At 47.5% G+C, this 23,211-nt stretch overlaps 1 protein-coding gene across 2 annotated transcripts in view; it reads left to right on the top strand.

Annotated features, from left to right (window-relative positions):
• Window positions 1–21,570, top strand: part of Ptpn11 (protein tyrosine phosphatase non-receptor type 11) — a 58,334-nt gene extending 36,764 nt beyond the window's left edge. Inside the window, exons 8-16 of one of the 2 annotated variants that reach the window (XM_055605828.1) lie at window positions 1,119–1,198; window positions 1,301–1,459; window positions 5,009–5,140; window positions 9,099–9,253; window positions 10,243–10,310; window positions 10,792–10,943; window positions 14,652–14,764; window positions 17,143–17,235; window positions 17,815–21,570. In XM_055605828.1, coding sequence (XP_055461803.1) covers window positions 1,119–1,198; window positions 1,301–1,459; window positions 5,009–5,140; window positions 9,099–9,253; window positions 10,243–10,310; window positions 10,792–10,943; window positions 14,652–14,764; window positions 17,143–17,212 — 929 coding nt within the window. In that variant the 3' untranslated portion in view covers window positions 17,213–17,235; window positions 17,815–21,570. Of the gene's footprint in view, window positions 1–1,118; window positions 1,199–1,300; window positions 1,460–5,008; window positions 5,142–9,087; window positions 9,254–10,242; window positions 10,311–10,791; window positions 10,944–14,651; window positions 14,765–17,142; window positions 17,236–17,814 lie in introns of both variants that reach the window. The other variant, XM_055605827.1, reaches the window with a different exon arrangement.
• The last annotated feature ends 1,641 nt before the right edge of the window (window positions 21,571–23,211 follow it).

Raw genomic sequence — 23,211 nt, 5'->3', positions numbered from 1 at the left:
ATTTTTGTGTAAAATTAAGACAACTGATACTTTATGAATCTTGTCTTACAGATCCAATTTTTTACTCTGCCTTCTTTAAGAAACCTTTTATTCCCTTCTCCCCCCTTCCCCTAATAAACCTCCCACGTGGAAAAAAAAAAAAAAGAAACCTTTTATTATGGAAAATTTGAAATATATTAATACATAGAAGTTGAGTATACCTGTTGCCCAGCTTCTACAGCAGCCAGTTTCTGTGCAGTCTTCTGTTGTCTATACTCTGACCCACTTCTCTTTCCTAGATGATTGTGAAGATCTTAGATGTCATTGTTGCTACTTTTTAAAACCAAAAACCTGTGGGGAGATAATGGCTCAGTGGAACAGTGTTTGCCTAGTATGTGCATGGCTCTGGGTTCAGTCCTCACTTTTGTCACCAAAACCTAAATAAGAAGAAAACAAACAGGAGCCCAAGCCTTTTGGCTGTAGTCTTAGTTAGGGTTTCCATTGCTGTGAAGAGACATCATGACCAAAGCAACTCTTAAAAAGGAAAACATTAAAACTGCCTTACAGTTTCGGAGATTCAGTTCGTTATCATCATCATGGCAGAAAGCATGGCAACATGCAGGCAGACATGGTGCTGGAGAAGCCTAGAATTCTACATTGTGATCTGAAGGCAGCCAGGAGGAGACTGAAATTCCACACTGGGTGGAGCTTAAGCAAAGGCCCTCAAAGCCCTGCACCACAGTGACACACTTCCCCAAACAAGGACACAGACACTCCAGCAAGGCCACACCTACTCCAGCAAGGCCATGCCTCCTAATAGTGCCACTTTCTGTGGGCCACGCATTCAAACACATGAGTCTGTGGGGTCAAACCTATTCAAACCACCACAGCTTGAAATAATTTTAGACCCATAAGAAGCTATAAAAATAGCACAGAAGGTTCTCACACCCCTAGTACCTTGTCTCCCAGTGATGAATCTGTACCCACAGCATCACCAAGACAGGAATTGCTTGGGTTGCACATGTGCTAACTGGAGGGTTGATCTTGTGAAGGACTTACTGTTAGACTGGCCTGGCCTGAGCCTGATGGCTTATGCTGAAGCTCTGAGAACTGACTGGCTATCATCTCTTTCTCCTCAGTTGATCACACTAGGGTTGTCCTGCATGATGGGGATCCCAACGAGCCTGTTTCTGATTACATCAATGCAAACATCATCATGGTAAGCTTGATTCTCACTGCTTTCTGCCCACGTGTTGCTAGCCTCTTTATACTCGTGACACCATCTTTCAAATGTTTGAAGGCTTTTCTTCCTAATTTCTAGCCTGAATTTGAAACCAAGTGCAACAATTCAAAACCCAAAAAGAGTTACATTGCCACTCAAGGATGCCTGCAGAACACGGTGAATGACTTCTGGAGGATGGTGTTCCAGGAGAACTCTCGAGTCATTGTCATGACCACAAAGGAAGTGGAGAGAGGGAAGGTATGTACTGTTATCTTTTTTTGACTACCCCTCCCCCACATTCAGCTCTGGGCTCTGTGTGTGCTCAGCACCTGATAAAATATTCTTAAAATATGGATGTGTTTCTGGGCACTGGAGGTGCATGCTTTTAAGCCCAGCACTCTGGAGGCAGAGACAGGCAGATCTCTGAGTTGGAAGCCAGCCTGGTCTGCAGAGTGAGTTCCAGGACAGCCAGGGCTTCACTGAGAAACTCTTATTTTGAGAAATAACCAACCAACCAACCAAGTACTGAATGTGTCAGTTGGATCTGCCTGACCCTCAGGAAAAAACAACTTTTGACTGGATAGGTCTCAGTTTATTTGCCGCCTTTTCCTTCTTTCTGAATTTTTTTCTTTTTAAAGATACAGTCTCTAATTGTTCAGTCTGGTCCCATGCTCTATGTAGAGAAGGCTGGCCTTGAACTCCTTAATGCTCCTGCCTTTACTTTCCAAGTGTTGGGATTATAGGGGAGTACCCACACGTGGGTCCAGCATGGTTATATAAGTTCATGGAGTGTTTTGGAATTGTGCTTTTATGAATTTCCTTAAATTTAGTTACTGTTCACTTTTAACTTTTAAAAAATATGTTCCTACTCCACTCAGTTCTACTTGAGGGGACCCATTCATGAGGCTGCTTTGTGCCACCTCCCTCCCTCTGTCTGAGCTGGGACAGTTGCTTTTGCTCAGCCATGTCTTCTGTGGAGTGTGCTCTGTACCCAGGCCTGGCTGCTGCATGTTCGTAACACATTCTGTGGTTTTGCTCCAGACATTTTGCTTGGGTGTTTTTAATATTTCTATGTCTCCTTTTGACATATTTGTCTTGACCACAGAGACCATGTTTATAGTCATTGTTTTAACATGCACATGTACCAGTTCTGTCATTTGTGTCATGCACCTTCTTCTGCACATTAGGTTAGGTGTTACTCCACTGGGTTCAGAAGCAGAAGGGGAAGAGGGAGGGAAGCAGGTTCTGGCTGGAACCTATAGTAGTTGAGCACACTGATGCCACAGTGAACTCATTCCAACTCTGCACTCCTGGAGCTGTTGAGACACATAGAGGTCACAGCTGCCTTTGCCCCATCCTGCCCCTCTCCAGCAGAGATACCCTGTTGTCACTTTGGTGTGAGTTCTGCACTGGCCGCAGCCAGCTGTGCTTTCTTTCCCACAGTAGCTCCGTTCTGCTTCTTGGTGGTGCTTGAGTAGATAGCTAGTGCCTTCCACTGTTAGGACACATTGGCCTGTGTTCTGTGCTGTGGACGAACCAATCCTAGTCGCCATAGTGTGGTTTTGCTCAGCCTAACAGTCTTGTTCTTGCCTTTATTTCTTCATAGGCTGTTGCCTGTGTTGGTCTAGATTGGGTGTCAGAAATTGTTGGCCACTGTGTGTATGTGTTGCTTTGGATCAGCTGCCTAGCCACTTCTGTCCCACTCCACCCCAGCCCTTTAGCCTTGAGCTAAGCCCCATGTTCTTCGGGTGCTGTAGGATCCTAGAACTCTGTGTGCCGCACTTCCAGGAAAGCAGACATCTCTTTAAGGGACCGTGTTATCTTTGCATCATTCCAAAGTGAAATTGATTTATAGGTTTTTAATATGGAAGTGTCTGGATTTTATTTGTGTTCTGATTAGAGTTTTGTTTGGACATTCTTTATTGGTTTGTATAGAAATTGAGTGTAATTTTACAGTTACATATAGAAACTAACCTGAGACAGGGCTCTTGGGAGTTGAGGGGCAAGTGATTGTGCAGGGTTTTGGTTGGTGCATGTCTACATGCCTTTAGCAGTGATGTCAGGTATCCTGAGTTCCTGGGCAGTTACAGCGCTTCCCACTTCCTGCTTCCTTGCATGATGGAAGTGTAAGAGGTCACCTTGCACAGAGGACATCTGCCTGAAACAGTGGAATCGGGTTTGTCGCTATTGGAAGTGCAGTTGGAAACTCCAGAGCCAGACAGATTGGTCTGGTCGGGGATGGTCCCTGGTGCCCGGTTCTCAGCTCTAGTCCTTACCTCTTTGACCCAGTTTTCCACTTCACCTTGGGAGTGCATGTAGGATGGCATGGTAGGTGGTTAGTCTCTTCACAGCCTTAATGACAGCTCATGTCCCCTGCTGCACAGAAGCAAAGCCAGATTGGGGCAGCTTTCCTATGTAGCAGCCCTGCAACACAGGGAAAACTGGGCAAAAGGCAGTGGCTTGCAGGTGTTGAGAGTCAGCCAAAATGCTCTTTTTTAAGTCATGATGATTTTGTGTTCTTTGTTGACCAGTCTTCTGAATTGATTGGCCAGAAAACAGCACCATTGCATTGGGGATGATAGAAATCCTATCATATCTGTCACAGAGGCACTGTTGAATTTAGAATAAGAGATCACACCATTCCATCAGCTGCTCCTTCTGCCTTGGAGTGCTCTCTGGGTTAATTACTGAGCTTTATAACTAGCTCTGCTCCTGTTTTTCATTACCTGTAAGTTGCTCTGTATTGCTAGTCTTTGATGCAAATTTCCCTTGCCGATGCTTGCATGGGTGCTTTTAGAAAGTGAGTATCAGGATGACTGCTTCCAGAAAGACAGAAACAGAGTATGCTCAGCTGTGGACTCACTGTCAGGTAGATGCAAGCTCATTCTTGGCTGGACAAGATCGCTTTCCTTTACACCATTGATATTGTCTTTTTCAACTACCTGCTCTGTTTTTGTTTGTTTGTTTGTTTGTTTGTTTGTTTTGAGACTGGGTCTTGCTATTTATTTCTGGCTGGCATGGTATTCATTATATAGACCAGTCTGGCCTTGAACTTGGAGTGATTCTCCTGACTCTGCTTTCTGGGACTACCAGTGCACACACTCAACTTTCAGTCCATCATTCAGAGTCCTACTCTGCAGCTCTGGCTGGCCTGGAACTTGCTATGTAAATCAGGTTGACTCCGAGCTCCGAGACACCCACCTTCCCAAGTGCTGACGTTAGTGATGGTGTGTGCTTGTCCCACCGGTTCTTGAAGCCAGCAGCCATTGCAGACTGTTCTCATTCTGGAAGCTGATGTGAAGCTGGCACCGGATGAGTCTGGATATAGAGAAAGTAGCTGTCTGGGAACCCTGCCTGCCACTCCGAGTGAGCTGTTCATGCTTGGGTCATATACACCATGACACATAAGCATCCTGACCATCCCCAGAGTCTAACCGTGCTTCACCTCAGAGGGACTGGTGGAGTGCTGGGATTGGGAGTTCTGCTTGCCAGAGGACAGTCTTAGGTTGGTTAGTCCCTCCCACTTTGCCTCTTTCATCCTCAGAGCTAAATAAGCAGGTGTTGCCTCTGCTTTGGAGGCTACGGGTAGAGGGTGGGAGATGGAGTGGGGATCAGGCTGATCTGCCATACCTCACACCCTTGGCCCACTTTGCTTATTTGTATTACTCCTTTCTTGGTAGTCTAGAGGATGGAGGTAGGCTCTTTTCCTTGCTGGTATCAACAGCAGGTCTGGGATGATTGTTCCCTGTTGGTTTGGGCTCTCACTCAGGGTTTGGACATTAACAGGCTCCTTCTGGTCCCTTCCAGAGCAAATGCGTCAAGTACTGGCCTGATGAGTATGCGCTCAAAGAATATGGGGTCATGCGTGTTAGGAATGTGAAAGAAAGTGCCGCTCATGACTACACCTTAAGAGAACTCAAACTCTCCAAGGTCGGACAAGTAAGTATATTGTCGTATTCTAGAGATGGCGTAGCTGTCTGTGGTTTGCAGTCATTGTGGTTTGTCTTGCATTCAACCTTTGTCCTGTGTGCCATCTCTCTGGAGTGGCCACATTTGGTGCCTTGTAGGTTCTGGTCCCAGTTTGGCACTGTTGTAAGCAAGACAGGTCCTGCCCTTACAGAACCTGGGGAGATGAGGGTAAAAGCAGCTTCCTGATGCTGCTGGCCGTCAGCTCTTGTTCATGAGTGACTGGTACATGGGACAGGGTGGGTGGGGAGGACTTCTGAGAGGTGACACTTACTGAGTTGTTAAGGGGAGGAGCCATGCGTGCAGGTAGGAGGATGGGTTCCAAGCAGGGGGAGCAGCAAGTGCTCCAGGCAGTGATCAAGGTTAGTGCAGTAGCTCTTTTTCATGGCTGTGGCTCAGGATTGGTCCTGGAGTTGCTGGCTCCAAAAAAGCAGGATTCAGTTTGGAGTAATTTCTGTCTTGTGTTTAGAAGGACTTAGTTTGATATCTTTGGTGACTCCTAGATGAAGAAAACCACGCTTGTCCTCATGGATCACAGCCAGGTGCACCAAGAAGCCCTACACACAGATAGCTGTGCTTCAAGCTCATGTGCCCTGAGTGGCTTCTTCAGCTGGAGTGAGGTTGGCCCTCAAAGTGTGCCTTCAGGGCACAGGTGTTTGAGCCACATATGGCATCCTGATTGCAAGAAAATGAGGTATAGGGCAGGAGAGGTGGGAACAGTGTTAAGAAAATACTCGGGTTAGGCCACATTGGACAGAGCCTTAAAATTAATAAATTAACTATTATTTCTAAGATTACTACTATTACTACTACTATTATTTTGAGATAGGGTCTCACTTTGTATCCCTGGTTGACCTGGAACTGCCAACAGAGACAGACTGTCCTCAAAGTCACAGAGATCTTCCTGCCTTTGCCTCCATAGTGCTGGCATTAAAGGTGTGCCACCACAACTGGCTGAGTATTTTTACTTTATTTTATTTTGTTGTGTTTATCTGGCAGGCCTCGAACTTGCAGGCTAGGGCTAGGCTCAAACTCACAGAGATCTGCCTGCCTCTGCCTCCTGAGTGCTGGGATTAAAGGTGTGCACCACCATGCCCGGCTAAGTTTATTTATTTTTACGTTTATTGTGTGTGTGTACATGCATGCACATATGTATGCAAAGGTTAGAGGACAACTTGTGGGAATTGGTTCTCTTTCTTTACCATGTGGTTTGAGGATGTTTTATTAGGAGAGCAGATGTAAAGCTGTGTGCAGAGAGGTCTCTGCAGCCCTTGGAATGGACAGAGGGGATGTAACTACTGGCTATGAGGCCCTACTAGGAGGCCTCTATGGTCTAGCCTGTTCTCCATATCTCCAGCAATAGGTCTTTCCTGCTGTACTTATTCCTTTGGTTGGGAATGGGCTGGAGGCAAAAAAGTGAGTATCAGGCCCCTGGGAAGTCATTCGCAGGCCATCAGGACAGTTTGGCTGTTGGAGGGAAGAGGGACTAAAGGTGTGTTAGAGCTTTGAGTCTGAGTGGACAGCATTGTTGTGGCCAATGTGAGAAAGGCCAGAAGCAGAGCTACTGTGCAGACACATTTTGCTGAGCCATTGAGCAGGCATCTTCATCAGGTGCATGGACAGTTATGAGTGCACACATGTGTTACTAGCACTGTGCTGCTTGCTGGGGACAACTGGGGAACAACACAGCTGTTGTGCCCTTCACTGTCCAGAATACTTCCACTGACATGCCCTGGTATGTCACTATAGAATGTAGTTAGGGCCAAATCAAAAGGTGTAGTGTCTTGAGAGATGGGTCAGGAAAGGATGTAAGGACGTTGGTATTTACTCTAGTGATGTTGGCAGCCACAGCTGGAGCTGAGCACTCACTTTCTTCCCTAGAGAATTGGAGGAGATGAGGCCATTGCAGGTAGATCTTAGGACCAATTGGAGGCTGCTGCCTAGGATGGAGAGCTGAGATGGTGGGGCTTAGCTGGGGTGGTGGCAGGGGAGCCAGACAGCAGAGGCTGGCCTAGGATCCTTGTAGAGGAAAGCGATGGGTTGGTTGGTGGTAAGCACAGGATGACCTGCAGCCCCTGGATTTGGAGGGTGGACTGCGGGAGGAGCAGCAGCCAGCCTGTAGAAATAAATGCCTTTGAGCCATGGAAGTGCAGGTATCAGGGAGGCTCAACAGAGGGTGTGACCCACTGTTTTGTAGGTGGGCTGGTTCCAGGCCACAACAGGTTGTTTCCATGTGGTGCTGGGAGTGCAGGAGGAGCAAAGTCTAGGACTGATGGTGAGCAGAAAGTGATCTGTTTCTTGTGCTCTCTGAGAGGTGTGTACAAGCCATTGGAGGTGTGTTCATTGTGGCACACTTGTGTAGAGAGGTCAGAAAACAGCTATCAAGAGTTGGTTCTCTTCTTCTACCATGAAGTTTCTGAGGAGTTTGGTTCGTCAGGTTTGGTGGCAGGTGTTTTTTTACCAACTGTGCTGCCTTGCCAACCCTCTTGTGACATTTCATGATGAACTGCCAGGCTCGTCAGTGTTGCTGAGTAGCAGGCAGTTTCTTTTGGTGCTAGTGAGAAGCTCTTGTCTTGCTCAACAACCCCCATTCTTTCCTTTGAAAGGTGTAATGGTGCTGTGTGGCTTGTCTCTGTATGGGGATGATGCCACAGGTCTTGTTCCATCTTGCTTACCGGGATATTTTTGAGAGAGAAGTGAGGGAGATGGTGATGCACTTGCACTTTTATTCTGGCATAGAGGTTGTCATGGACCTCTGGCTCCTATCTTGCTATGACAGAACACCTATTGTATAGCACTGATGTATAGAGATGCCCTGGCTAAGAAGGGGTGTTGCTATGCAGTGAGGCTGTGCATGCTCTATTTCTCTTGCTTGCCTGTGTATGACCCACGAAACTGCCTGAGTTTCAGGTCACTTAGTAGTGACAAGGCTAGTTTTCCATGACATCAGCAAATTAAATGCATTTAGCATACACGGGAGTTTGTGATTATGGCAGGAGCCCTTGGATGTAAGAAAGTTCACCAGTATTGGTCGATATTGAAGCCTCCCCTCCTCCTGTCCTCCTGTCTTTCTCTTCCTGTCCCCTTCATACAGTCTGTCTTTCCTCCCGCTCTTCCTTTCTTCTTTCTTGCCCTCCTTCTTTCCCTTCCCTTTTCCTGGCTTGTCTCCATGGGAAATCACTGGTGGCGATTCTGGGCCAGCTTTTAGCTTCTAAGATGGCAGTGGACCTGGTGCCTCTGTTGGTCCCTGGTCATTGTCATTCAGAACAGCCAGGATGTTCTCAATCCCCAGTTACTTCCTGTTTTCTGGGAGAGGCCCTTTGTTCAACTCTTCTGTTCTTCTGTGTGAGAAAGATTTCTTAGCAAATGGATGTGAGGGTTTGAGTTATACAACGGTGACTCTATAGTAAGGGGCTGCCTGGGATTTGAGCCCAAGTCTCACCATCTAATTCACAAAGCCTATCTTCTGGCTCTGACAGTGCTGTAATGGGTGCCTATCTGAGGCTGTAAGGGTGAGCATCTAAGAATAGAGTGGAACAAATGCTTAAGGGGAGGCTAGAGTTTGCCAAACTGCTAGTTGGGAAGACAGGCTGCAATCCTTAGGGACCTCAGTGGCCTCTGGAGTTGAGTGCCACCTGACTGAGAAAAAACAGGGAACATGGCCTGATTTGATGACTCAGGGCTATGCTTTGGCTACATTTAGCCAGAAGAACAAATTGCCAAGCTAGATGTCTTAGATCATTTGACAGGCAGGTGCTACCTCCAGGCTGGCCCATTGGCTCTCAGAGAAATACTCTTGGGAGCCAGAGAATGGCGTATGTGGAGATTCTGGGCTTTTCATTCTTAAAGATGCTAGGAAGGCTCAGCCATCATAATTCCTTAGCCCTTGGTTTATTTAATTCTGTTCTGGCTTTTCTTGGCTTTACTCCAGGGAAACACAGAGAGAACCGTCTGGCAGTACCACTTTCGGACCTGGCCGGACCATGGCGTGCCCAGTGACCCTGGAGGTGTGCTGGACTTCCTGGAGGAGGTCCACCACAAGCAGGAGAGCATCATGGATGCAGGCCCTGTCGTGGTTCACTGCAGGTGACAGCTCAGCTTGATTTCTTTTAATAGTTTCTTTTAAACTTAGGGGCTCAGGAGTCTCTTGTTGTCTGTGGAGATGTGACACTGTTCCTAGCACTCCGCATACCACTCATTCAGAGGCCAGTCTCTTCTAACATGGCCCTTTGTGGAGACTGCTCCAGGGTCACCACAGCAAGGTATATGGGCTTTTGGTACCCTAGACTGGGCTGCCTGGTTATAATAGGGATATTTAGTTTCCTAAAGGCTCATTCATATGCTGAGCCAAGGTAGAAATGAGTGAAGCTTTCATTGTTCAGTGTTTTGTGTGTGTGTGTGTGTGTGTGTGTGTGTTTGTGTGTGTTAATGTTATTGTTATTTTGAGATAGGATCTCAGTAGTCCAGGTTAGCTTCAAACTTGCAGTGATCCCCCTGCCCTCTGCCTTTGGATTGCTGGGGTAACAGACCGATACCACCATGGCTGGCCTGTTCAGTTTTTTTTTTTTTGCTTGTTTTTGTTTTTAAACCACCATTGATGTAGGTTTTTCAGGTAGGTGGCTCTTTAGGAAAGAAATGAACACACATTTTTTTCCTTTGACTGTCTCTTGTGGTCTTTAAGACAGGAAGCCACAGCCTCTGTACAAGTTTCTATGCCAAGAAGAGCCATAATTTGGCCAATTGTTTTCAAGAACAGGCATATGAAACTTGGGAGTAGAAAAAAGATGCCATGTGTTGTTCAGAGCCTCCAGGCCTAGTACTGTGAACCTCATGGCAAACCATCCAGAGGTATTGTCACCTCCCCACTTCACAGATGAGGAAACAAGGATACCCAGAGGCCCGAGCCAGGAACATAGGGTCCTGACACTCTAGGGATGGAACAGGGGAAGCTGGTGTGCATCTGTGACCAGCATCTTCTAGACATGCAGAGCAGAGTCTGTGGAGAGTAGTAGCTTGATTCTGAATGTGAAATCCCCTTACTTCAGCGCCCCTGCTATTTACTCTTCTACTTACAGTGCTGGAATTGGCCGGACAGGAACATTCATTGTGATTGATATCCTTATTGACATCATTCGAGAGAAAGGTAGGTCCTTTGGAGGGCAAAAGGCTACAGTTCCTGTTTTCAGTTTGTGAAAGGAGAGTGCCAGGGAAAATAGCCAGGGAGAGAGAATTAGCAGGAGAAAGAGTCATGGAAATCTGGATGAGCTTCACTTTCAATGAGTTCTCCTGTTCAGCTGTGGCTATATAGCAATGTCTTAGAGCTCTCATCCTATCACCATGCTTTCTGTTACCCATGTTACAAGGCCCCTCCAGCCACTCATTCCTTGCCTGTGGTGTGGTGTGGCATTCTCAGGAAGTGAGGGGCTTCTGATTCCAGCACTTTGTCCTGGCAGCTCCTGCCATTGTTCTGAGCATTGGCTCAGGAGTCCTGCCCTGCAGCCCCCATGGTTAGTGCTATGGGAAGGTACCAGCCCTGAGTCCCTATCCACTGTGGAAAGTGGTGTGGAAAGCCAAGCAGCTCACCCTGCAGCTCACCCTGCAGCTTTAGGGTCTGTGCTTTGCAGGTGTGGACTGTGACATCGACGTTCCTAAAACCATTCAGATGGTGCGGTCCCAGAGGTCAGGGATGGTCCAAACAGAAGCACAGTACCGGTTCATCTACATGGCCGTCCAGCATTACATTGAGACGCTGCAGCGCAGGATTGAGGAGGAACAGGTATGGAATGAGGAGATGACAATGGGCTCAGTTCCTTGCAGGCCACCTGGATTTGCTGTCTTAGAGCTGGAGCATGGGCTCTCTTTACCGGGATAAGGTTAACAGATTCCCACCCCAGCTGGCCTCGCTGGAAGCTTAGTCATCATCTTCTGCTGCCTAGCTCAGGGCAGTGTGTTGCCATCATCATAAGCTGACAGTCAAGGCTCTGCCACACAGAAAGGAAGTGACTTTGACATGCCAGGCTTAGAACTCAGGGCTGCAGTTTCCAGCCTGCTTCAGCTTTGATCTAGGCTGGTCTATCCTGATTCCGTCTTATAAAATGAATGCCTTCTTCTTAATAGAGCATGGCAGTTTGAGCTACTAATTTAGCTGCATTGAAACAGTGAATTTCAATTTTAATAAGCTGTGCATAATGAAGAGTGTGCATTTGGAGCCTTTCCATGTGAGGCTATTCATAACAGACACAAAGCTGAGTTAATTAGATGTGCTGAGCTGAGGGAGATGAGGAGAGCTGTTCTTTTGGGGAGCTTCGCCTATTCCTCTCCCGAGCCCCATTGTGCTGCAGCAGATGGGTGGTGTCTAAACACTAACCATGTTTGTCCTTTTTATTTATGACTATTGCCTTCCAGTGAACCTGGTAGAGGGGACTCAGTGCATGTCACAGTGTGGCAGACTATCTCTTAACAGTTTTTTTTTTTTAAGATAATCTTTGTAGCTGTGGCTAGCCTGAAACTCAATATGTGTACCAGGCTGGCCTTGAACTCAGAGATGCTCCTGCCTCTGCCTCCCAAGTGCTGGGCTCAAAGGTGTGCACCACTCTGCTTGGCCTGGAAGAATAGAAAGAACTGTACCATTGGCCTTGAGTACCAGAGGGCCAAGGGCCACATAGTAAGACCCTGCTTCAAAAATAAACATACTTTTCTGTATATATATGATTTGGGCTAGGGATATAGCTCAGTTGGTAGGGTTCCTGCCTAGCACACAAAAACCATGGTTTGGATCCACAGTACCATGTAACCTGAAGTGGTGGTGCGTGCCTGCAGTCTCAGCTCTTGAGAGGCACAGACAGGTAGATCAGAAATTCAAAGTTATCTTTGGCTATGTATTGAGTTCCAGGTCAGTGTTAACTATGTAAGACCCTGTTGCCCAAACAACAATGAAAAAGGAAACCACCACTACACACAAAAAGTATCACCCCCCCCCCATTTTTAAATTTAATTTTAAATGTGCATGAGCCTGTGCCCATGTGTAGGTATACTTGTGAGTCAAGTGCACACAGATTCCACAAGGAGGGCAGTGGACCCCTTGAACCAGGATGCACACTCTCCAACATTGTTGCTGGGAACTGAGCTTCCCTTTGTAGGAACACTTTGCACCCTTAACTGCCGCAGTGTGGCTCCGGCCCAAGCCCAACAGATTCTTAAATTAAGCAGCAGGACAAAACTCATTTAGAATAATGAATTATTTCGAAATGTAGTAATTTTCCGACTTGGGATGAGTTAAGCCCTTTGGGAGTAAAAGAATTTGCTAGAGAAGGTTAAATGAAAACAAAGTGACAGTTGGGTGGACCGCCGTGGAAAAGGAAGGGGAGAGAGAGACGAAGACAGAAAGAAAACACACACTTGCAAGCAAGCAAGAAATACACAGAAGGAGAGGGGAGGGCAGGGACAAAGCTGTGTAGGGGACAGTCATGAGTGTCTTTATTTATAAAAGTGCTTCTTGCTGAAACAGTTTTTGTTTTTGTTTTTTGAGACATTGTTTTTCTGGATAGCCCCTGCTGTCCTGGAACAGCTCTGTAGACCTGCCTGGCCTCTAGTTCAGTTCCTGTCTCCATGTGGTTCCACAGGAGAAACCCAGGGGAAGGAACCCAGGGGCATGTGAGCTAGGCAAGCAGGCTATCAACTGGGCTACATCTCTTGTTCCCAGAGTGACTTCCTGTGTTTAAAATATAAGTCTGTGAGCTGGAGCGAGCTCAGCCATTAAGAACCCTTGCCATTCTTCCACATTTCCTGAGTTCAGTTATTAGCACCCATGTTGGCAGGTATAGCAACAGCCTATAACTCCAGCTTCAGCAGATCTACTTCCTTCTTCTGGCTTCCAGAGGCACCTGATCATAAGTAGCATGCACACAGACAGACACACCCATATATAAATGGAACAGAAACACAGACATCTGAGAACCACACAGACCATTGTTTGCTAGTTCAGATGTTGGCCAGTGGGAGCCTTCTGTGTTATTGTCACTTAGCTTGTGTTTTCCACTTAGCTCTTTATATGAATCTTTGCAGGCAGTGTTCTCTTCTCCTCTGCTGTGTACTGTTTCAATATGTGCAGATATCATGTTCTTTTGCTCGGATGGACATTTACAAAGAGCATCATGCCCAAGCCACCTGTACAGCTCTTAGATTTCCATGCAAGGATTTCCCAGTGAGACCCGGATACAGAGGGTCATCAAGTACATGCTTTTTTATTTTTACCGAAGGCTAGCTAGTTAGTGTTGCTTTCACTGTTGAGAACCAAATAGCATCTTTTCTGTTTTTCAGTGCCACGCATGGAGCCCAGAGCATTGTGTAGGTCGGGTAGGAAGCACTTATTATTGAGCCATTATTATTCTCTGTTTGGCCCCCACTAGCAGCTGATGGCTCCTAGGTGTGTGTCAGTTTGCAGTGTGGCCAAACTTCCTTCCTAACAGTGCCAGGGTACATGCAGTTACATCCACTGTTCCTTTGACGAATTCCACTTTGAGAACTGCCAGTCCACAAGGGAATGTGAGAAAAGGTAACTGCCCAGTGGGGTGATGCAGTGAGTAAAAGCCCTTGCTGTACAAACCTGAGGAACCAAGCCCAGTCCTTACCATTATGGAGAGAGCCATCTCTACAGGGCTGTCTTCTGCTTTCTACACGTGTGGCATATGTGAGCCCTCACACATATGAATACATCAGGAGATGAGATTACATTTCTGTTGAATTTTCTTTGTTGGTTTCCTTGCCTCACCATTTCATTAGAGTAAAAATAACATTTCAGTTTTTTTGTTTGTTTGATTTCCTGAGATAGGGTTTCTCTGTGAAGCCTTAACTGTCTTGGAACTTACTCTGTAGACCAGGCTGGCCTCAAGCTCACAGATATTCTATCTGCCTGCCTCTGTCTCCCGAGTGCTGGGATTAAAGACATGTGCCTGGCTTCAAAATAACATTTTAAGGTGCTGTGATCTTTTCTGATGTTTATATATGGGGTTGGTTGTAGGGTTGGGGGAGTGTCCCCAATGGTCAGCCACACGCCCAGCCATGTGCAAGAGCTCTAGGTGCCATTCCAATACTGCTAAATAAATAAAGTGCATTATTGTGCCTTCCATTACTGCGTGCATTTCTACTTGGAGTGACTCCTTCTAGAACTCCTTTCCTATTAATCTACTGAACAGTAGGCACACGCATACAGAGATTCGAGCTCCATGCAAAAGCAGTAAGGCCTCTAGCCTGGTTCAGTGGGCACTTCCTACATCCCTTCAGCTCTGGGGGTTCTGCACTCCTCTCTCAGGTACTGGGCTAAGGAGGATCAGGCAAGCTCCTGGCAATTTGGTCAGCATGTTAGTGTTCTTAAGAGTCTGTCCTGTCCATCTGTCTTTCTCTTCTCTTTTGATAAAATAGTGTTTTTCTATATTCTAAAAAACAAACTCAGTCCTACTTACCTGTATTTTTTTTTAACTTTCAGAAAAGCAAAAGGAAAGGACACGAATATACCAATATTAAATATTCCCTGGTGGACCAGGCAAGTGGTGATCAGAGTCCCCTGCCACCTTGCACCCCAACACCACCCTGTGCGGAGTAAGTAGTGATGCGACATCATAGCTCTCGTAGAAGCTTAGCAGCAGTCATTTGCAGAACCTCCTTGTCACACTTGCTCACTGCACTGATAGTGCATGGGGGTGATTGGGGCTGGGATCCCCCTAGGGACTGTGTGGGCAGTGTCTAAACAGAGTTTCATGGCCCCCAATCAGTAGACACGTGCTGGGCTCTCCAGGATCCTGGGGTCTCTAAGCCTGTCAGGCCAGGGTTCTCTGGGGCAAATATAATTTTTCTTTTGTAGGGGCATTATTTCAATGGACGGTGCTGTCCCATACAATGTGTTGTGACTTTTTGACAACTAGGAATAAATAAACTCTCTGTTCATGTATGGGCATGACTGTAATCTGCTAGTCAGGGTTTTTAAACCAAGGGTCAGAAAACCAAAGCCCACAGGCCTAGCTTTGCTTTTTTAAAGGAGTTCTGATTTAAAAAGCAACCACTCCAAAGGGGCAGTCATTCCAGTGGAAATGACAGGCAGTTACAAATAGGCCTGGTGTAAAAGAATCCATAGGTGGCTTGTGGACACACAGGAGAAGCTTGTTTTCCATGGCGGTCAGCACTCACAAAGGGGAAGCTCCAAGCTCTTTCCAAACACCAAGCAAAACCAGAAGGGCAGTGTCCAGCAGTGCTGAGGACAGTTCGTTATAAAGGAACCGCTGTTGCACAGTGGTGGTTAAGCACATTGGTTCAGCTCTGCAGGACAGCTTGCCTCATAACTGCAGCCAGAGCCATAAGAGCACGGTCATGTCTGACCTTGCAGCTTGGAGAATTCCACTTACGAAGCGCTCAAATCTCAGGCAAGATTTTGCGCCAGAGGCATTCAGCATGATATCACCTTAATAGTTAGGGAATTTGGAAAGTACTTTACTGTGACATTCCCAGCATGTGAGTTGAACTAGAGATACACTCAGAAGCAGAGCGCTGAAGGACCCAGACAGTGTCAGACTCCAAGTAGGAGACTGAACTTTGAATGAAAGAAGGAAATTAGTCTCAGATTGTCATTATTTTTTCACTAACTCCAAATACTGCAAGGATTCACTTGTGTCCAGCAGCTCTGGATGTTTTAGGTAGGTCTCAGATGTTTTAGTGTATCCAGCAGTGTGACTGCACCTCTGTGTCTGTTAGACAGTCTTAAACCTGGAGCCACAGGCTGGTGCTTACAATTTCTTGAAAGCAAAATGTCTTGAGGCCATTTGGGGTGAAGCACCCCAGTCCTCTGTGCTGGTGCTCTGTAGCCTACCACTGAAGACTCCTAAGAAAGACAGTACTCAGTAGAACCCATGTGCACATTCGAGGAGACCTAGGTCCCTGCAACTTAAATGACAGTTTTAGGGCCGTTTGGCAAGATTAGGACTAAGTGTACTGTTAACCTCTCTCACTCACTGTGCTCCTTCTGTCACCCCAATGCTCGATGTCTGCGAAGGCCCTCACACCATAACCCATTTGCCCCTCACATACAATGGCCTGGGAAAGAAAACCCCAACACGTAACATGTGGAGGGAATGTCCAGCCTGTGGAGTCGTCACAAACTGGTTCTTTCCAGAGGGCTCTGGCAGCTCTGGTTTAAAGAAAACCACACCATGTGACTAGCAGCTGCATAATCTATACCACAGCGGCGCTGTCTGCCATAACATTTACTTTTTCTTTACCCTGGAATCCCACCTGTTTGTTTCCGCTGTGGGTTTTTTAAGCCCCACTGACTTTAATATTGGCTCTACACAGCTCTGAGAGCGCTAGAGGCCTGTGTTTACTCTCTCTGTGTTAAACATGGAAATGAAATTGTGTGGCAGGGCTGTTCTCCTCGCCACCTCCCTCTGCTTGCTTTCCTCTGCTCCAGCAGGCTGATTGGGGACATTGGTGTTTCGAGTCATTAGCTGCATTAACTTGCTGGGGAGCCTACCCCCCTTCTCTCACGCTGCTGGGTATATGTCCTTCCTAGGAGGTTCACCTGTGACTGACAAGCCACTCTGCCACACCCTGTGTTGTCCTCAGATCCCAGGCCCTGGGGCTGCTCAGAGCTCTGATACCGTCTTAACAGGAAGCTGGGCCCACCCTCAGATGCTTTAGTTCTTTGTCCAAGGCACTGAAGGTGACTGGAGCCCTCGCCTGTTCTGATGCCCCTGTTGGAAATGGCCACAGTTCCTGTCTGTGTGTACATGACCCAACTTGTCCTTTGCCCTCTGTCCACACTCCAGAAGGCACAGGGCTCAAGGCCTCTGCTGCTTTTCCAGTTTCGTAATGATATGTGTGTGATGTCTGTTTTGAGAGTCAGCTCTTGGGTGAGAAGGGACTCTTAGCATAGCTGGGCCAGATGAGGCATGTCAGTTGAGGTAAATGTCTTTCTTCTCTGTGTGCAGAATGAGGGAGGACAGTGCTCGAGTCTACGAGAATGTGGGCCTCATGCAGCAGCAGAGGAGTTTCAGATGAACCCCACAGGTGGCAGCACACAGGTACTTACACGCCAGGGTTTTCTGTGGGACTGTGATTCACAGCACGTCTGGACCGACAGATGATTAGTGTATGCAGAGCAAGATGTACTGTGATTGAGCTTTGCAAACCAGCCTCTTTTCTTGCCTTGTCCCTCTCCACGATGGGTTTGGTTTACAGTTCATTGAGCATTAAAATCAGATAACTGTGGCTAGGGGTGGGGCTGGCACTTAGAGCAGTTGACAGGATGAGGCACAGCCATCACTGTGCCGCAGAGAGAACTGGACTTGGGTGGCACATGCCCTGCTGTCTGGGAGCTGTTGGCATCAGGAGCAGGGATGCCTCTGAGGGCATGGGGTCCTGGACTCCCCTGACTTTTGATTGGGTCATTTCTTTGTGCAGTGCCTCCCTGGAAGTCATATGATAGGCCCACATACATGTTGCAGGCTTTTGTAGTAAGTTAGAAATATACAGTATGGTATCACATGTTGAAATTTCTGCCAGTGACAATGTAGTTCAGCAGAGAGCATTTGTCCAGCATGAGTGTGTGATATGCTTTTATATGTGTGCTCCCTAAAAGTTGTAACTTCTTTCTTCTTCAGATGCGAACTTTCACCCCTTCCCCAAAAATGTCAAGGATAGACAGAACGTTTCCAAGACCCACGTGTTCAGAAGCTCGCCGGGGTTGACTGACTGCCCCCCGAGAAGCGAAGTTTGGAACCATTTGAAGAGCATGTGTCTAATTGGCACCTATTCTCCTCAGCTAAGGAGAAACTGCTCTACGTTGTCGACAATGCTATTTTCATAGAATTGGTTTTGAGTTGTGGAAGCAGCTAAATTGTGCTCTGTATTTTATATATTATGGGACTCAAATTCTAGTTATGGGCAGGATTTTCTTTGTTTCTTTTTTTGACCTTAGCAGATCTGATTTTTTTTCTTCCTCTCTCTTTGGGGAATCATGGGCCCCTTGTAAGAAGAAAGGATTGGGGGAAATTCAGGAGCAGCCTCCTCGAAAAGCCAGCAGTTTGTAAAGCACTGCTCATCTTCCTGCGCTGCACGGGGCTCCCGATGCACTGGCCAGTGGTTGCTGAGGTTCACAGTCATCACAGGGACTTACTATTTAGCTCCAGGGGTCTGGAGACCAGGCTGTAGGGTTGCACCTGGCGAGGGCCATCTGGCTGGGAAGGCACAAAGGCAGGCTTCACTTTTACAGCAAATCTGTGATGACACACCCTCAAGACCCAGCCATCCCTTAGGGTCCCGTCTGTCCACACCATGGCATTGGGGATTCTTTGTGCTCTCTGCAGATGCATGTTGGGGCACATTCAACACAGACTGACCCAGTCGAAGACAGTTCACTTTGGTGGCTTCTTTAGTGAAATGATCATTCACCCATTGTATGAGAGGGTCAAGGGGTAGAAAGTCATGGCTGGAAGGCTGTGGGAATTGCCATATAAGAAGTCTTTCCTCTGAAGATGACTCCTTGGCTTCAGGTGTAGAGAGAGAAGCTGTTCTGGGAAAAGTGACCGTGTTGTCTTTGCACTGGAGTCACCATCTTATATTAGTAAGACCCCTGGGTGAGCGGCATTGGTCCTCACTTGTTCCTGATTGACACCACCCCACCCCATTCTTCAGTCTGGTCTGGATTGCATGAGCCCCACTGTCCTGTGGTGGTCACTTGGGAAGTTGGCAGCATGGCTGAGACACTGGGCTTCTGTCTCAATGTGTTGTCTTCCAGGTTTCTTCTCCTGGGTGTCTGTAGCCTCACCAGTAGGGTGGCTGGGCCCTTATGTGTTCCCTAGGGCACAAATGCAGAGGTGACCAGGCCTTCTTCAGACTCAGACCTAGAATGACCATGATTTCTTCCTCGGCTGCCTGTGAGGGAATCAGGCTCAGCCTGAGGTGTAAAGTGGAGGTGCCATGCTCTTGGACTACCAGTCTGTCAGAAAGCCTCAGCCTGTGCCGGGGAAGCAAGTGGCTGCAGTTAGCAAGAGCTAAGACTGCTTATAGTAGCTGGTGTAAACTGTCAGATGGGAAATGGATAGCAGACCTTCTAGAAGCTTCTGAGCCTATTTTTCTGGCACCACATGTGTGCTGCATCATCCTTACCTGAAGACTGGGTGTGGTAGTGTGGAGGACGCATGGGAGCTCATTTCTTAAGCACCATAGATGGGTGAAGGTGATGCTTCTTGGGCCTTGGCTGAGTGAGAAGAGTGGGGGTCCTGGCCAGGCCACCTGTCAGGTCCAGTTAGCCTCTTCTCTAACCAGGCAGCAGGATTTGCTAATGTTCTGCCGTAAGTGCCTTCTCCAGAGATGCCCCTCTGCCCCACTCCCTTGAGAGCGTGTTTCAGGAGCTTCCGGATTGACGCTCATGACCAAATAATGGCACGGTCTCCGCTTGCATTATTCTTGCTTTTAGTTCCTGAAAGGAAGGATTGGACTCTGTCCTGCAGTCGCTCCTTTCTGAGGCCTCCCACTCCCTGTCAGTCTGAGGTAGTTGGGGAGTACAGGGCCCCACCATCTTCTTAGCATGTGTGTTGATCCTTGCCCCTTTTCCACTGAACTCAGAATTGCTCAGAGCACAGCATGGCCTGGCAGTGTTCCCTTATCAGGAACTTAGAGACTCCAGTCTTCTTGGCAAGCCTGGAACAAACAGCATTTTCAGCCAGGATCCTAAATCCTCTTCTTTTTATTTAGCACATCATTACAATGAACCGTGTTGGGGTTGGTGGTAATGTTTAGACTCTGGACTTTGGGGACTAACTCTGTCGCCAGCACACAGAGGCTAGCTGAGCAGCTGATCTCCTGAGTTAACATTTCTGCCTGCCAGGAGCAGAAAGACCTGTTCTTGGTCCACTGTGTTCAGGACAGCAAGTGTTTTCCTTCAGTTTCCCCTCCCAGAAGCCAACCAGCTGTCACCCCAATAGGGAAACAGATTCTTAAAGAGTCCCTAGGTCTCCTGGATCTGTTCAGTATGGTAGGTGGTGGTTGCAGGGTCTCAGGAGAGGGCATTCTGTGTTGGAGGTGGGTGTGGTGTCTAGGAAGATGATGTATTGCTGGTGTGGATTTGAAATAGTGGAAATGAAAGTTGCATAGGTGGTTCATGAGCAAGTTGGAGGGCAGAGGGCCAGAGCAGCCAGCGTGTGAACATCGGCTTCCTGGGCATGGAGGAACAGCACTGAGCAGACTGGACATGGCAACATGGTCCCCTCGCTGCTGAGCCTTTTGAGTCAGAAGCCTAGGGTTTTATATTGGGGGAGAAATGGTCTAGCACATGGTATTGGTTTCTAGAAAGCTACACTTCAGAGTCTTAATGGCCTGTCAACACAGGCATGTGGCCCTCTTGATGCCCCAGGTTACCTCTGCCATTACAGTTGGTGTCTTTCTAATGGCGAAATGGGGGTTAGAAAACAGCGGCCTTGAACAGATCAGAAGTGAGCAGCTTTATTTCTAGGGGTTTTTCTGGGAGTTCAAGAACATAAGCCTTGTTTCCCTGCGCTGGGACTGAGGTAGGTACACTAATGAGGGAGACAGACTGCAGGCGGAGGCAGGCGCAGGCTCCACCAACCTGCCTGTTGTTGGAGCCATTTTACAGCACAGTTGCTCTGGCTTCAGATGCCTTAGGGTCTGTGCTAGCCCACCATTTTGTTGAATCTTTTTCCCCGTCTTGGAAAGATAAGCTCCCGAGTAGAGCTTATGACATCTCCCATCACTAGCAGCTTGCTGCTTTTTCAGAGTGGGCGGGACACAGGGGAGAGCAGAGAGCAGTTGCTGTCAGTCCTGTAAAACTTGGTTGTGCATCAAACTAATTTTCACAACTTTTCCTCCTAAATCTCAATTGTGGGATTAATCATTTGCCTCTTTATTTATGACCTAGTTGTGACTCTTTCATTAATAAAAGCTAATGGGAAAGGCCCTTCCCTGAAGCCAATGACTAGACTCACCTTTAACTTCCCCACAGCAAATGAAGCATCAGGCAGAGTATTAAAGAAATATAATATTTTATTGATAAATCTGTCCTTTAAAAGGAACATGTTTTTGGGTGTCATCATTTTGGTGTGAATCATGTAAATGTTGGCTGTTTGCTGTTTATTACACTTTAGTGTCAGGAGACGCACTCAGCTGGCTTTCTGCCCACGCATATTGTGTAGTCTGCAATTTTTTAAAAGTGACATTAACAGAATAGTTCATGTAGAGAAACCTCAGAGGTTGTCTCCTCCCCACCTGTGTCATGAGTGTCAGCTGCTTTCTTAGCTGAAGTTGTCAGAGTATATCTGCATATACTCCGTGTATCATCAGAGGCAGTGTATTTGTGAGCTGTCTGGAACTGAAAATTAGAATAAAACCATTTTCTTGTATTGTGGTGTTTGTCATTTGCTCTGTTGTCATGTATAGGGGAGGAGTGGTGAGAAGAAGTGGGATGATGGCTCAGTTGGCCTGTCACACAGTAGTGCCTCAGGCAGCAGGTTCTGCTAGAAGACTTGTGTAATGCAGTGTGAGTGACCTGGCACCTCAGGGTCTCGGTGCTGACTTCCCCTTTGTAGCTTCCAGCAACCCAAAACTGTCCACTGTGGGAATGACCAGGGAACACAGGGTTGTCTGAGCAGTGGGACAACACTGCCCTTGGGGACTTTGGTGTTCCCTGTACAAGTCACATCCAAGCAAGGGTGCTGTCTTTATTTTGTAGCCTTGGAGGGGGAACCTTGGGCTAGGCACCCATGTTAGCACTGAGCCCATACTGACCTTTTGCTTGGGGGTTCCAGAAATGCTTTCTACTGCTGAGCCATCACCTCTAGCTCTAGGCCATGCTCCTCTGACCACAGCATGTACTGGACAGAAATTATTTCATGAACATCCAGGTAAGTACTTGTTTGTTCTCTGGTGGGAAGGGAAGGCATTGGGGTACTTACACTATAAAATGCCACAGTCCTTAGGATCCAGTCCAGTCATACCGTGAAGATGATTGGAGCCAGCCAGTCAGTTGGCTGAAAACACAGATTGCCTTCTAAATGCCAGGTTCTGAGCCATGCCAGACAGGGGGACAGTAACCAACCCCCCCTCACTCCCCCAATAGCACACGGATTGGAGGCAGCTAGTGGTGATGTTACTACCTAATTACGCAGCAGGGCTGAGACCTAATGGGATAAGGAAGGAAGGGGAGCTGGGAAACTGGTTTGATGCACTACTGGTCTGTCGGAGCCTTATTCCTGAGATCCCAGGCTGTATGTGGTGGGCAATGGTGATGAAAGCGCCTACCAGTGCTGTGCCGCTCCAGGATGGGCAGATGAATGCAGTTCCCAGTGGAGATACAAGCAACATCTGTCCCTTTCTCATAAGGTCTCAGTGGAGTTCATTCTAGCCAACCAATGAATTTACTGGGCACCTTACAGAGTGAGTGGTGGGTCCTGGCAATGTATGTGACCCTAAAAATAGCCACACTGTAAAGTCTACACCCAGCATGGATAATGGCTCCCAACAGCTGCAGAGGTGGAGCCCCGATCAGTTAATTCCCCCAGCCTTTAATACCTTAGCAGCTGCCGAGGGCACCGAGACCATCTCCAGTTAGGGAGGAAATACCTGCAGAAGGCCAGGGAGGCCCAGGGCACTCCTCACATCTTCCCTGTGAGGGAGGGTCAACAGTCCATAAGCCACATGTGAGGGGCTTGCAAGAAGGCACAGCTAACCTGAGGAAGATGGCCGCTGTTCTCTGCTTTAGGGACCAAATTCTCCAGCAAGGAGTCCATAGCTGTTGGATTAGGTTGCCTTTCCAAAGAGAAGTTCTAACCCAAGTACCCACTGTGTGGTCCCATCTCACATCTGCTTACTGTCATTCCATGTTATGAACCCCTGAAAGGGGACCTTGGTCTTGAGAGCTTTCACTGAAGACACCCCTCCCCCCACTGGTTCAGATTCCAAACATTAGAGTTTGCACAATAACTGAGCTAGGCTTTTACAGTGATAATAGTTGTCCCCATTTGTTTTTCTGTTGCTGTGACACA

Source organism: Psammomys obesus, unplaced genomic scaffold (genome assembly GCF_907164565.1).
Source record: "Psammomys obesus unplaced genomic scaffold, mPsaObe1.curated_primary_1811, whole genome shotgun sequence".
NCBI classification, from domain to species: Eukaryota; Metazoa; Chordata; class Mammalia; order Rodentia; family Muridae; genus Psammomys; species Psammomys obesus.
This window is presented reverse-complemented; position numbering and strand designations above follow the sequence as displayed.